General features: G+C 29.5%; 2 protein-coding genes across 11 annotated transcripts; both read right to left on the bottom strand.

Annotated features, from left to right (window-relative positions):
* Positions 1 to 1,690: 1,690 nt before the first annotated feature.
* Positions 1,691 to 6,058, bottom strand: LOC137827532 (cysteine-rich receptor-like protein kinase 10). Of its 6 annotated transcripts, none has more exons than XM_090304208.1 (8): positions 4,512 to 5,661; positions 3,828 to 3,971; positions 3,575 to 3,696; positions 3,291 to 3,501; positions 2,940 to 3,177; positions 2,600 to 2,750; positions 2,254 to 2,515; positions 1,691 to 1,820 (listed from the first exon to the last, which is right to left on the bottom strand). In XM_090304208.1, exons 1-8 carry the CDS (start codon positions 5,299 to 5,301, stop codon positions 1,768 to 1,770), a joined length of 1,971 nt encoding a protein of 656 aa, XP_090160334.1. In that variant the 5' UTR covers positions 5,302 to 5,661; the 3' UTR covers positions 1,691 to 1,767. The 6 variants fall into 6 exon arrangements, 2 of the variants coding, with proteins under 2 accessions (XP_090160334.1, XP_068489814.2); XR_016522851.1 differs by having other exon boundaries at positions 1,697 to 1,820; positions 2,947 to 3,177; XR_016522853.1 differs by having other exon boundaries at positions 1,697 to 1,820; positions 2,910 to 3,177.
* Positions 6,059 to 10,819: 4,761 nt separating this feature from the next.
* LOC137827536 (cysteine-rich receptor-like protein kinase 10) lies at positions 10,820 to 15,095 on the bottom strand. Of its 5 annotated transcripts, XM_068633718.2 has the most exons (7): positions 14,126 to 15,095; positions 12,875 to 13,012; positions 12,651 to 12,772; positions 11,906 to 12,116; positions 11,559 to 11,802; positions 11,320 to 11,473; positions 10,820 to 11,200 (listed from the first exon to the last, which is right to left on the bottom strand). In XM_068633718.2, exons 1-7 carry the CDS (start codon positions 14,907 to 14,909, stop codon positions 10,901 to 10,903), a joined length of 1,953 nt encoding a protein of 650 aa, XP_068489819.2. In that variant the 5' UTR covers positions 14,910 to 15,095; the 3' UTR covers positions 10,820 to 10,900. The 5 variants fall into 5 exon arrangements, 4 of the variants coding, with proteins under 4 accessions (XP_068489819.2, XP_090160337.1, XP_090160335.1 ...); XR_016522854.1 differs by lacking the exon at positions 12,651 to 12,772 and having other exon boundaries at positions 14,126 to 15,076; XM_090304211.1 differs by lacking the exons at positions 12,651 to 12,772; positions 12,875 to 13,012 and having other exon boundaries at positions 14,126 to 14,953.
* Between the last annotated feature and the right edge of the window lie 277 nt (positions 15,096 to 15,372).

The following is a 15,372-nucleotide window of genomic DNA, read 5'->3' on the forward strand; positions in this document are numbered from 1 at the left end:
ACTTAATAATTATAGTAGTTAACTTTATAATGTAAGAGACAAAATAGTTAAACATAATTGAAGACACAAAATAGGTACTGCCATTATCACTTTTCCGACCCGCAACCTTGCTTAACATGATTAGAATAATATTTATAAATGATTTATGAATAAAATCTGTCACTAAATTTATTAACGATAATAAACGTAAATTATTATTTTTTATGAGTTGGGTTAGAGTTAATTTTGATATAGTTATTTCAAACTATTAAAGACAATTCTGATATACACTAACAATTATATTCTAGGTTTAAGATTATCAATATTTTTATATTTAAATTATTTTATATATACTTCCTAGTGCTTTCTTTTATATATATATATTAATATCTTTTTCTCGTTGTTTGTTGAATTTTGTTATTGACTTTCTTCCAAATAAATACAATCCTTTATTAAAAACTGATTATTCGAAATTTGTGCTATATGAAATTAAACCTTAAAAACAAGATCGACAAACAACCAATTAACGTAATATTAGACTCGACCATGACATTACAATAAATTTTAATTAAATTGAAATTAGCAGATTACACTAGAAAAAAATTCACTCTAAAGGCATGTTTAATTTAACAATTTACTCTAAAGACATGTTTAATTGAGTTTATTCATGAGGACATATAGATTAAAAAAATGAACTTTTACATATCTTAAAATTATTTTATATATAAGTTAATTTTTAAAAATTGTTTTATATAGTATTTTTTAAATTTCTTTAACTATATATATATATATATACTAGTTTTAACTTAAGAGTAAATTCATTTCATTTATTTATTTATTTTATTTTAAAACTTTTTATAAAAAGAAGTTGATCGAACAATTTAAAGATCAACAAAAAAAATATAATATAATTAATTTCATAATTAAAAGAATAAACGAATGTCTAATTTTTCGTCAACTTGTCAACTAATTGAAAAAATGAAGTATAAACTCTCCACTTTAAAAGGTATAAATCCAATATTATCTTTGACTTTAGATAAAAAAAGAAGAAGAGATAAATTATTTTTTTATCAACAGAAAAAAAGTAATAAATTATTATAATTTTATTGAAAAGTTATCTTTAATAAATAGTATAAATTAAGTGTATAAAGTTGAACTTTTTTAGTAGGAGATTTGTCAACATCATTCGGTATTAGTGTCAATTTTTTCTTGAATTTAGAGCTTTTTATGTATAATTAATTATTTTTAAGGTTGTAATTAAATTCCATAGTTTATAATTTTTTCTATTCTTTAGTTAATAGGTCCCTTTTAAATTGAGTGGATTCAATTTCACCTCATCTAAATATCTTACAAGTCTCAATAATATTGGTCCACCCATAATTTCATTCATTCACGTGATTTAATGATACTCGTGGACCCTTTTAACTTTATTCTTTCCTTTTTCCTTTTTGCTTTCAATCATAACAAAACGCATATTGAATACATTATGTTTTTAGTTTTCCTTTAAATTAAAAAATGAGTAAAATGTAGAATTCTAATTAATTTAACATCTATCAATCTGAGAGATTAATTATGTTTCTCAATCAAAAAAAATCAAGTCTTATAAATGGAGAAAACATGCAATAAAATTTTGTTTTGACAAGTGAGTTAATATTCACTCAAGTTAATCAAAGAATAAAATCATTTTAAAAATAAATTAGGTTGTGTAAGTGCTAACCTCATCCAAGGATCTAGGTGGCTTCATTAAAACTGTGGGCCCTAAGTTGGAATTTTCTTCATGTTATTGCTTCAATTCTTTCCAATGTCCATCAATTCGTTCCAATGTCTTTTTAGGGTAAATTCTGTAATTATTGTCAATAATTAATCATTATTATTCTCCCTTTAAAAGTCTCAATCTTCTCTCAAATTAATTTCGTTACTTCCTTCCATGAACTGATAAAGCTTTTAGATAACCTTTTCAATTACTACTTGTAAAAAATCAGTACAAAAAGCAAATTATAATTTTGTGTCACAAGTTAAAATTTAAACTTATGCTACATCCGAAGGGGGAGAATTTTGCAACATCCTCTTAATAATCTTTCAATATTAATATTAAATAAATAAGAAAAACATAAAATCTGTGATATCTTTTTCAAATTGTTATGAAGGAAAAACTTAAGCTGAAATATGTAATCAATTTAATTTGATATAACATATAAGAATACTATCTAGGGAAGAATATGGTAGTAGACATCTTATTTACAGAGGAGGAGAAAGAATGATTGGTGGAGTAACCTGATGATGGTTGATGTTCAGTTGAATGTCTTCTTACTCTGCCATGCATGAAAAACGCTGGCTCTAAAGGGATTGGAACTTGAACTGAAGTGTTGTTAAGATATGAAACGATGGTTCCTATTATAGGTCTCTCATCAGGATTTTCTTGCACACACAATAAACCAATCTGTATACACTTTTCAACTTCGTTTGGACAATAAGATTCTTCAAGAGCTGGATCCAACAACACAAATGGCGATTCATCCCTCCAGTTGTTCCATGCCTGAAATTAATTTTTGTTTGTCTCTTTTAAACTATGGTTCCGACAACAACAATGAATTAGAACAAATAAGAATTGAATACTCACATAACTCAAAAGATCATCAACACGATGTGATTCAAAAGAACAAGAATTCTTCTTTCCACTAATAATCTCAAGAGTCATAACTCCAAAACTGAACACATCAGACTTGTCAGAAAATTTTCCATGCATGGCATATTCAGGAGACATGTACCCGCTGAAAAAAAGAATAAAGAATGCAGAAAACAATCAGCATGAAGATAATACACATTTATAACGTGTTTGGTCACAATCCACATTTTCAACATTAATTTAACCTGAACCTATCACGTTTCTTATGATGACAAATAAACGAAGAACATAAATAAGAATTTACATTTGAAAGAGATAAGGTTTTGCAGCTTACTATGTACCCACAACTCTTTTCGTACATCCTTGAATATGATTTGTATCTACCATCCTTGCCATGCCAAAATCGGAAATTTTTGGATTGATGTCATTGTCCAATAGAACATTGCTTGGTTTGATGTCACGGTGTATAATCTTAAGACGAGAGTCTTCATGAAGATAAAGAATTCCTCTTGCAATTCCTTTTATGATTTTAAACCGCTCTGACCAAGTCAATACTCTGCGTTTTTGGGAATCTATAAAATACCATTAGTCCACTACATTAGAAGTATAAATCAATTTTTATTTCAAATTCGATTAAAATTGCAATATAAAACTCAGAGTAGAAACAAAAACTGAAATGTCATACCAAATAAAAAGTGATCAAGGCTTTTGTTAGGCACGTATTCGTAGACAAGTATTTTCTCTCTGTCTTCTTGGCAAAATCCTATTAACCTTACCAAATTTTTGTGTTGAAGTTTAGCAATTAACAACACTTCATTCTTGAATTCCTCCTCTCCCTGCTTAGAATTTGTTGACAATCTCTTTACAGCCACTTCTTCTCCGTTAGGAAGGATTCCCTATGATTACATGCCATTAGAATAGAACAAGAAAACTATATAGATGACACATTAATCATCGCATTTGTGTTACCTTGTAGACTTCTCCGTAACCCCCTTTGCCAATCCTGCGCTCTTCAGAAAACTTGTTTGTTGCTGCTTCAATTGTAGCAAAATCAAATTCCAGGGACTCCAACACACTGATTTCTTCCCCAACTGCATTACAATTCACAGAGCAGTTACTAGAAATACTCACAGCAAGTACATGTAATTTATAAAATAAAAAAACTAGAGACTTTTCTACTAAGCTCAAATATTGAAGATGATAATAGGTTTATTGAGATTACAGTTTTCTCTGTGGTCGCTGGCCTTGCGTTTCTTTCTCCCTTTTATCCAGATGAAACCGTAGTAGCCAAAGCAAAAAAAGATTACCAAAAGGGCAACCAAGACAACCACTATCACAATCACTTCAGTGCCAATATTTCCAGAACCTGTCAAAACGTGTCATATTGACAAACCACACACCATCAACAACATTTCAACTTTTCTTTTGTAGAAAAAAATAAATAAACTAATCATCAATCTGAATACAGCACATATTCGACAAATATGCTAATTATTTGAAGTCACTGTTCATTATTCATGCTTGCTGTCACCAAACAAACCCGCAATTTATGAAGAGTTTTCTGTCTCAGTTCAGGTGCTTTAATTAAAACTTCTGGTTGTTATATTAGAAATCAAATAAGTAAAGTATTTTTTCCTTCTCTAATTAAAATCTTTTGCTTTCTTTGCTCTCTTATTCTTTCCAACTTATAAGGCAACATCGAAATATGTGAATGATGGCCACTACAATATTTACAGTAACATTGACCACATTGATCTCTATTCTTGAATTTCAAGGATTGTGACTAAACTGTGATTGGTTGCAAATTAAAACTTTGATTCTTTCCACTAAAACCTTTCTCTCTCTCCTATCCTTTAAACCAAAGAATATACATTTTCATTGGAGAAACAAAAGAAAACAAATTTACCCTTAATCATTGTTGGCGCGGAGGTTCCTGAATGCTGATAAAACGGATACGTTTCATACCTAACAATGCAACTGGGAAACAGAATACTTGCCCCTATGCTCCCTCCGCAACAAGACACTGCGAATTCCGCCGCCGCATCCGCGATACACCGTCTGCAATCTCCGGCCACCAAGTCTGGTGTGCACTGAGCGAGGCCATAGACGGTAATACTCGCAGAAGCGTTTTCTTGCTTAACGGCATAAGGATTATTAGACCCTTTAAGAGCCAGTGCTGCTTGATTTGGAAGTTCATCAAAAATGGACCCTAAAGCATCGTAGAATCCACTACTGTGCAAAACAACAGGATCCCCCAACGGGATATTGACCTGGTGCCTCGGCCACTCTTCCATTTTGGAGAAGAAGAACCTATAAGAGTAGCGCAACAAACACTCGTTGTACCAAATCACAGCCTCTTTCGATGTGGGACACGACGAGGCTATGGTTTGTGTCGCAAAACCCACACACTCTCTGCATAGAGCAAACGGGACGTCTCCACGGCACATGTAGAGGCCATAGACGGTGTCCGAATCCTCCCCTGACGTTGTGTTGAAGAATCTAGTGTCGTTGGTGACGTTGGAGGAAAGGTAAGAGAGAAGGGTGTTGAGGTTGGCGTTGAAGGTGGAGTTTGGAGTGAAAGTGTGGTTGCTGGTGCAGCTAACGTTGTTGAAGACGGAAGCAGATGTTTCTGTAACGGTGAGCACAAGGGTGCAAAAGAGGAAGAGTTTTAGATTATTTTTGGACTTGGTAATCATGATTCTGTTGCGCTGAAAATTTTCTGCACTGACTGAGACGAAGAAATGAGTGATGGCAGCATGCAGATGCGTGTGAAGGGAGACTTAGTCGGAGACGGCGCAGTGTATGAATTGGATTGTGATTTGTGAGCACAAGCAACAAAGTAAAACGTGACTAGTTTAAAGAAGAAAGAAGGAAATTCAAAAATCTAATCTCTGTGCATTAATTACTATTATAGAAAAGTTTTGTTGACCTGTGAATCATAAATAATATATATTTCACATTGTTTTTAATAATATAATAATATGCTTAAATTAAAAATAAAATAAAAAGAAATAAAATATTAATTTAACAAAGTGTGAAGTGTATATTTTATTTTTTTTTATCAAAGAATAAAATTAAACTTAAGAGTAATACAAAAGAGGTATTCTAACCTTTTTACATTATCCAAACCATGTTAAGATCACCAAATAAAGAAAGAACACCCAAGATGTTGAAGAAGATGTGTGCTGCTACCTACAGAAAACTAAAAGAGCCTTGCACCAGTAGGCACCTGCCTCTATTGGACTACTATAAGGGATGCAAACTGCAGCTTCAATGCCTCCAAAGTTCACCGTCTTTAGTGTCTTCCAATTGGTCCATATTGAACCTTGGCTTCACCCTATAACAACTAATTAACTATATGGTCTGCAGTATCTTTCAAACCTCAAAACAAGATGTAAGCAACTAGTTGATTGGGAAAGCAAGTGTGTTGAGAGAGCATCCACTCTCTAAAGCAAATAAATCTGCACACATAATTTCTGATTTAAAAAACAGTCCCTGCTGCTACAAAAAACTCCCACAAAGTTATTCCTCCAAGACAAATAGCTATTGTGACCAGCAAAGATCTTCTTGGGTACAAAATCTGCACCAACCAGCTCCCCGCTATCCATACCCTTATTATAAATGTCATTTTCCTTCCTTATATTGCGTGGATAGTTTGGTTAAAAAAAATTGAACATAGATAAGTTGTATTTAGGAGTGACAAATTTGAAATAGACAAATTGTTCACTTAAGCACTATGTAGCATAGATATGGATATGAACACCGACACGACACGGATACAAAGATACTTATAATCTCTAAAATGTAAGATAGGAGGACACAGATCTATATATTATATAATTTTGAATTATATAAATTGAAAATAAATATTTATGTGCAAAAGTATGTTTCAGATTCTTTTGGGAGCAAAAATATATTTTTCATGACTAGTTCAAAAGAATTTGTTCCTTATTTTTATAATCATAATAAAAATTTATACAATAAAATTGAGTTTTTAAAAAATTATTATATTTATACCTTTTAAAATTGTGTTAGAACCGTACTAGAATTTTTAAAAATCTAACAAATATTTTTTGAATTGAACACTTCACCGATAAGTGTCCTACGAGTGTTAACACCGATACGTTTATCCAACACGAATACGCTATTTAAGATAAGTATATGAGCCTCATAGCTTAAGCATAACTTCTTCTTCTTAAATTAAAATTAAATTAGGTATTCTTTTACAAATCACAATTTGGTATTAATTTTCTTAATTTTTTTTATAGAAACTGTGTGTAAAGTTATGATTACTTTATTTATTTTTAATACGTGAAGACACAATTTTTTCATTTTAACTTTTTTTAAATGTTTTTTTATTTTGTTAAATAAAAGTCGAGAATTAGATCACGACTATAGGTTTTTATTTTTTTAGAAGTCGGTACATCGCTTTAGAAAAAAAAAATCGTTTATGGTATTATTTTTGTGAAATATTTTTGTTTTCATATTCTTTTATTTGATTTTGTAAATTATATTGTATCTTACTGAATATAATTTTTTTTAAGTTAAGTAAATGTGTAAAAAATTATAAGTGTAATGTATGGAAATAAGTTTATTGATTAAATGAATGGTGCTAAAGAATTATAATATAAGAAATTTGTTATATAAAATTTTCACTGTTTAAGTGAGTAGTTGTAAATATGAAGAGGAATAAACGAAAAATATGTGAGAACAAGGTAGCCTAAGTGATTGAATATGCATTCAGTTACATAGCCCACACTATCTCATACATATAACATCTATAACCAAGACCTGAACACGATGTAAAGCTCAAACTCAATACATTTAATTAATTCATTTGTACATCAACTCACTTAACATTTAATCCTTCAAATAGTATAAGACAAGAGACACACCCAACTCAACCACAAACATCTTATCAATGTTGGATATTTCTCAAACATTCCATCCCCACAATGTTTGAGAATAGCTCTCATCAAATTATTCTACATTAAATATCACCTTATTATTATTTTTATTTAAATCTCAACAAATTTTTCAAGAGTTAAAAAAATTCTGAATATACTCAAGTTGTAACTTCTTAAACTTAAAAAACTTAAAGTTGTGCCCAACCCATAACTTAAAAAAATAAATAAGAAACCTAAAGTGGTGGCCTAATCCACCACTTTTACTTTACAAAATAAAATAAAAATAAAAATAAAGAAGTCTTGCCTTACTTTTACTTTCATTCATTTCATTAAAAAAGTTAAAAAAAAAACTGAAATTTTGTTTCCTATGACAACTTTAATAAAAAATATACTTAATTTAATTTAAACAGAAATCATACTTAGCACAATTTTTCTATTTCAACATCGTACATCAAACATCCATTTCGATAAAAAAAAATCATCTAAATAAATTTCAAAAAAGAAATTACGGCAAATCAATAAAAAAAACCGCGGTCCAATCGCATCGTCAATTGTTGTTGCTGGGTGGAGTTAGCACTGGAAGCCAACTTCCCGATGTGCCATTTTGCCTGTGCTCATTCACTTGTACCCAACCAAAGTATTATTATATCTTATCACTTAATCAAATAATTCAACAACCCACATGTCAATAATGAGGAAGAAAAGTTAACAAATTTTTTCAATCAATTTCACGTGGAGGTACTTCATAGATTTTTTATTCCCGAAATAAATTATTTTAAATTTCTTTTAAGTAAATGTGTTTTCACTTAACTTTTAAATTATATCTCTAGTGGTATGGTCGATCGACATGCTGACGTGTTTCGGTCTTTTTGACCGAGCTGACCGAGACATTCACGGACAGTCTGGTCGACCGACACATATAACTATTAACGCTCAAATCAAGATCAGTGAAACTAAACTATCATTAAGAACTAGGTAATGCAACCATAAGTGTGATTCATTCCACTAATCAGGTCCAATGAGCTAAGCTCATTAAAATAATATAAATAACACACATTCTAAGGGACAAGGTACGTCATTATTATTGTACACCTACTCGAGTGTCGAATACCATCTTTACTGACTTGAGCGTTGGAATGTCTTCTACAGGTACTTCCTCCGAAGGAGTAGCACGAAGGCGAGAAGGATTCAATGAAGCCCGAAGACTTCAACAATTCTCTAAGTCTCATCTCCCTATTAGAAACAATATCAGTTTATTACTTAGGTTAAGTTTCTCACTCATTTCTCTTTCATTTTTTAAAAGGAAATTAAAAAAAAATCAGGTTGGATTTCCGTTAACAGATAAATGAATTTCAATACAATTTTTTCAATTTTTTTAAAAATTGAAATAAAAGGGAACGAAAATCTAATGATATTCTGAAGAAGTTATTTGAATAATATTTTTAAAGTAGATATATTTTGAGAAAAAAAAAATCACCCTGCGTGCTTTAGTTTAAACTTGTCTTCGACATTACGAGCCATTGCCCCCATCTCTATTCTTTAGGAAGTTTGTGGATTCCTGAACGTTTTTCTGTATGAATTATCTTAAGAAGTAATATAGAAATCTAAACAATAACAAGTTTTTTAAAAATTTTCAATATGAGTTATACAAGTTATAAAAACTTATGTAATTTTTTTTTCAAAATTAGTTATTATATAATTAATATTGAATTATACTTGTAATATTGATTAAAAATATAAAGATTAAATATATTTTATATTTTTACGTAAAATTGATTTTTTTCCTAATTTAAACTTTAGATGTTCTAACTAGTTAATTATTTTATTTCAGCTTTCGGCATTCCTTTTTCCACACTGTAAGGTGTTGCTTTCAGTCGACATGAGGTTGTCTTAATTGCCTATGCTCTCAGTAACCTTTCTCGATCTCCACCCCCGACACGGTGTTTGATTAATTAATTATTATTACCATATAATATGAGAACCTAGAAATTTTTGGTCTCCACATTTATGTATTATTTTATTTTGCATGTTGACGTTGATTGGATAACAAATTTAAAAGTTGCTTAAAAATGTATAGTTACTTACTAACGAACTCTATCTTAAAAATAAAAAATATTATTGTGATACATAGTTCTTACCTAAAATCCTTAAATTAATATAATTTTTTTAAAATAAATTGTTTTTATTCAAATTATAATCACAAAATATATAAAATATTTAAATTCATAAATTAAGAATTATAATATATTTATTTTAACAATTAATATTTATAAATATTTATATTTTAATATAAAATATTATTGGAACGTGATATTTATCACCGATATTAAATAAAATATATGAAAGATACATTATAAGGTGTGTACTAATAATATTTTTTTTAAACTGTTTAAATAGGTAATTCAAGATTCAATATGATTAATTTTGGCACAATCTCCATTATTTTTAGTATAAAGTTTATCATGACGAAAAATATTTTTAAAATTGAAAAAGTACTATAGAAATTAATGTATTAAATCTCAAATAAAAAATTAAAAATCCCACAATGAACAAGTTAACAAAAATTGAAGAACATAACACAGAAAATTGAATTTAAAAAAACCTAACAATATTTTTTAGAGTCTAACACTCCCAGAATTAATCCCAACACCTTTAAATGGAGTGCGAGGGAGCGTCGAGTTCGGACTCGAGACTAGAGGTGTTGGATCAGTGACGACGAGTAGCTAAGTTACAAATTGAAAAGAGTGCAAAGAGAGAAAGTGAAATGCAATATACAAAAAGAAAGCAAAATAGAAAAGAGTCGGAATTTTAAGGATGGTGAAAAAGTAATCATCATTATTTCAAACACTTATATGGTAATTCTTTTAGGATTGTCATCCTTTTCTATTTTCTATTTTTTTTTCTCGATGATTTTTATTTGACTTGATATATTTTATCATTTTTGACAATGATCTAATTCCAACCATCTTTGAAAATTTTATATTTATTTTAAAAAAAAGTCACCACATTCTCTTCTCTTTGATATAGTAACTTTATAATTACCATTACGTCTTTAATTGACTATGTTCTTACACGGGCCTAGAAGCAAAACTTCTTTCTGTAAAATATGTTTAGGGTTTAGGGTTTAGGACCCTAAACCCTAAAATATGTTGACTTCAAAGAATTTCAATCTATTACCACTAAATTCACACATAATAAAAGCTTAAACAATATCGAAATCAAATGTAATATATCTCAATTTTTATTTCACCAAGAAGAAGAAAAAAGAAAATTGATGAATTCAGTTACGTCTAAATAAAGCTATTAATTAGTATGGTAGAGATCATCTAAATGCATATTCAACATTAGAAATATAAGTAAAAATGTTATCAAACATTGAAGTAACTTATTATCGAGGATAATATGTACTAATGGACATCTCGTTAACAGAAAAGTGTTCTGTAGATGTTTTTGTATCCATCTTGTCCTCTAAGAAAAATGTCGGTTCTTGTGGGGATGGAAATTCAAGTGTGTGACGACCATCAAGATATGAAACAACATCTGCTATTGTAGGTCTAATACTTTTCTTTTCTTGAACACATAATAAACTAATATGAATACACTTAATTACTTCATTTTTAGAATAATTTTCTTCCAAAAGTGGGTCTATTATGCTCAATTGTGTTTTCTCTTTCCATTTTCTCCAAACCTGCAATGATTTATGAAATAATAATATTTTAAATTTCATATTTCTTAACATTTAAATTAACTGAATTTGACTTTCATAAATATGAGTAACAAGTAAAAAAAAATAACTATTATACTCACATAGCTCAAGAGTCCATTTGGCATGTATTGTGATTCATGAAAATTTATGTTCTTTTTTCCTGTAACAATCTCCAAAATCATAACTCCAAAACTAAAAATATCTGATTTCTCAGAAAATTGTCCAAACATTGCATATTCGGGAGACATATAACCACTACAAGAAAAAAAAAGTATAAATTAGTCAAAATATATCATGTAAAAAAGTGACTAGGAGATGTTGATGGAATTTTGTAACTTACTATGTTCCAACTATTCGTTTGGTCTTTCCATGATCTTGGTCTATTTCCATAATTTTGGCCATACCAAAATCTGATATCCTAGGATTCATATTTTTATCCAATAAAATATTGCTAGGTTTGATATCACGATGTATAACTTTAAGTCGAGAATGTTCATGCAAATAAAGAATTCCTCGAGCAATTCCTTCTATAATTTTGAAACGTTGAGACCAACTCAATGTCTTTTGTTGATTACCTGCAAAGTCTGTTTAATGAATGGAAAAAAATAAGTAACACATGTTTAAAATGTTATCATATAATGTATGCAAAAATGTTGAATTTCAAGATTTTAAGATCAAGCATCAAACCAAATAAAAATTTATCAAGACTCCCGTTGTGCATGAATTTGTATATAAGTATCTTCTCTTGTGCGGCTAGACAAAACCCTATTAATTCCACGAGGTTCCTGTGTTGTAATTTGGCTATTAATAAAACTTCATTCTTAAATTCAATGGAACCTTGTGTAGAACTTTGTGATAATCTTTTTACTCCGATATGTAGTCCACATGAAAGGATACCCTGAAAATATACAACATTATTAAAGTACGAAATATAATTATATATAAGTTTTAATTAAGCACTTAGTAAATTAAAAATGAGTTTCTACTAAAAAAAATTATTCTATTGATTATTACAAATATTTGTTATTATTTTTAAGTATCATGTTGTTTGATTTTTATTCTCAATAAGATTATATATATGATCATTACTTTCGTCTTCTCATCTCAACTAATTTATTTTTATTTTTATTTGTATCTTTTCCAATTCACTCTAAAAAGATAAGAGAAATGAGTTGACCAACTAGTAAGAGGAGATTGTAGAAAAAAGAAATAAGTTGATCACTAAATTAGAGATAAAAAGATGAAAGTAACAATCATGTCCCTTAGCTACAAGAATCAAACAACATATTACTTAGATAAAAGTAAAAATTATTTTAAACATTTGATAGAATTTTTTTTTAATAAAAATTAATTAGAAATATTTAAATTTATGAAATACTTAAAACTTAATTAAGTAAAATCATAAAATAAAAAGTTATCACATTTTTCTTACCTTGTAAACTTCTCCAAAACCACCTTTTCCAATCTTGTTTTCATTTGAAAAGTTATTTGTTGCTGCTTCAATTATAGCTAAATCAAATTGTAACCCTTCCAAAGTCACACTTTCTTGACCAACTAGACAAGGATATGGCAAATTGTTAAGTTTGCAAACTTTTTTAGCACTTATAACTGCATAGTTACATATTAAAATGTTGTTGTTACAATCATAATACTTACAGTTTTCTTTTAAAAGAATCTTATACTTGCGCTTTCTTGCTCTTCTCCATAAGAAATAACAGTGAAAAGAGATCAGCATTGTCAAAACGAGAAGAATGACAACTGTGAAAATTGATCCTGGTGAACCCATTTTAATTCCTACACACGAAATTGATGTGTTATTCTGATGCCAAACTAACAATTGTTAAAGGATTCACCATATCAATTTTTGCCTTGTAGGGTAAGAAAAAGGGTTTACCTTGCCTCGTCTAGTGTAAAAATACAAAACATTTATTCAAAAGAATTACAAATATTAACAGATAGAAATTAAAATCATTTATTAACAAACACCAAATTATTATTAAGAGTATGAATTACCTCAGTCTTTGTTTAAAAAAATTAAGGCTAAAATAGAGTTTTACTTATTTTTTGTTTGTTTGTTTTAGCCTCCTAATAAAATTATAAAGTTTATTTTGGTCATTATTTTTGGAGTGTATGGATGAAAGAAAAGGAGATAAAGAGAGAAAATAACTTCAAGAGAAGATATACTGAAATAAAGATAGAGATAAAATGAAAAAAGGTAAGATAACAAATAAATACATAATTATAGTAATTCTTTCTATATCCATTACGAGGAGGGAAATTTTTATGTAAATCTCACTTCTTGTTCATACAAAATAAATTAAAATAATAATTTTCTCACATTTTCTCAGCTATATACATTCTTTTTTATTAACCGACACAGTATTCTCTTAATTTCTTTGGAGGGACCAGATACTTTGATATCAATTTTATATTATTAACCTACAATAATTTTTATTAATATTTTTAAATTCAATAATTTAATTTAATATTTTATTAATATATGAAGTTATTAAATGGAACTGTCTCCGAGTTCCACGTTAGAGTAAGTAGAAACATGTCATTATTACTTAATAGTTGAAGTCGCGTTACCAAACAAGTTATCTATTGAATGGACGAAAATGAATGCTGGTTTGGTTTAACCTGCTGAATGCTCACTGAGTCTATCAAAGCATGATAAAGAAAATTATGCAATGTTAATTTGGAGGAAACTTATGGGAAAATACTTTTAGAAGAAACTTATAAAAAATTATTTTACTAAAATTAATTCATATATATATATATAAATAATTAACTATAAGATTTAAAAAGAATATAATTTCTATAAATTTATTCATACATAAATTAATTTTAAATTGTAAAGATTTTTTCAAAAATAAGTTTGTTGAAACATTTGGCATGAGAGTTTACCAGAAGGTTTTGATTCTTGGATGGCATTAACGTCTCTGTAGAAATGTCTTGTACCAAACATCAAAGTGCAGCTGGGATATAGAACCATTCCACCTATCCTTCCAAGGCAGCACAAAGGAATATCTCTCATAATATCACCCAAACAGTTACTGCAATCTTCGCTTGATAGATCTGGCGTGCACTGAACAAGAGTATGAATCTTCTGAGACCCAAACACGGTAGCGTTTTTTGTTGCAAACTTCATGGTGCCTGCGGGACCAGCGTTCGCTGCCTCACCCACAGCATCACTCAGCGTTTTGGATAACAACCAGAACCCATAGCTTCCTTTCTCGTTTCTTGAATTCGTTACGTTGTAATCCATGAAGTTGAACCTTGGCCACTCCTCCAAGGTGGAGAAAAAACACCGGTTGGAATAACGAACCAAACATTCGTGGTACCAAATCAAGGCCTCTTTGGAGATGGGACACACTCTGGATATTTGTTCGGCTGCAGTTCTAACGCACTCTTGGCACGTGCGGTTGCTGACATCGCCGCGGCACATGAAGGAGGCGTAAATGATTTCGCTGCCGTCTCCACCACCCGTTGTGGTGTTGAAGAATTGCGCAGTGGTGGCATGGGAAGATAGGGACGTGAGGAGCGTTCGAAGGTTGGTTTCGTAGGCGGTGTTTGGAGTGAAGGTTTTGTTGCTTGAGCAACTGTGATTGAGGTAGTAAATTTCAGTGGCTTCGGTTATGGAAAAATTGAAGAAGAACCCCAAAAAGAAAACGTAAACGAGTAACGACATGTTCGTGGTGTTTGTTGAGAGAAACAATGTAAGAAGAGATGAATGAAATTCATGTAGACAACAAAAGATTCTAATACTTCAGGTCTTTCAATTTGTCAAACTCGTGGGAAAAGACTTTTCCTAAGATAACATGAAGAAATAATTTTAGACCACGCAAAGTATTTTAGTTGAACAGAGAACCCACCATTTTGACCGTTACATGTGTATCTTATACTCCATTACTTTCAAGGATTTAATAAAGGTATTAAGAAATTCAGACAATATTTTAAATTTATAAAAATATTATTTAATTTTAAATTAATTACTCATTTATTTTTATTGTATATTATTTTTTTTATTGAGGATAGTCTTAAAAAAAATTTAATAGACTCTTAATTTTATAGAACGACATCCAATTTAAGGTATTTATTTAAAACATCATATACAAAATGAAACCAAAAAGGTTTATCTCATAACAAAACGA

Source organism: Phaseolus vulgaris, chromosome 7, assembly GCF_051622355.1.
Source record: "Phaseolus vulgaris cultivar YP4 chromosome 7, ASM5162235v1, whole genome shotgun sequence".
Taxonomy (NCBI): Eukaryota; Viridiplantae; Streptophyta; class Magnoliopsida; order Fabales; family Fabaceae; genus Phaseolus; species Phaseolus vulgaris.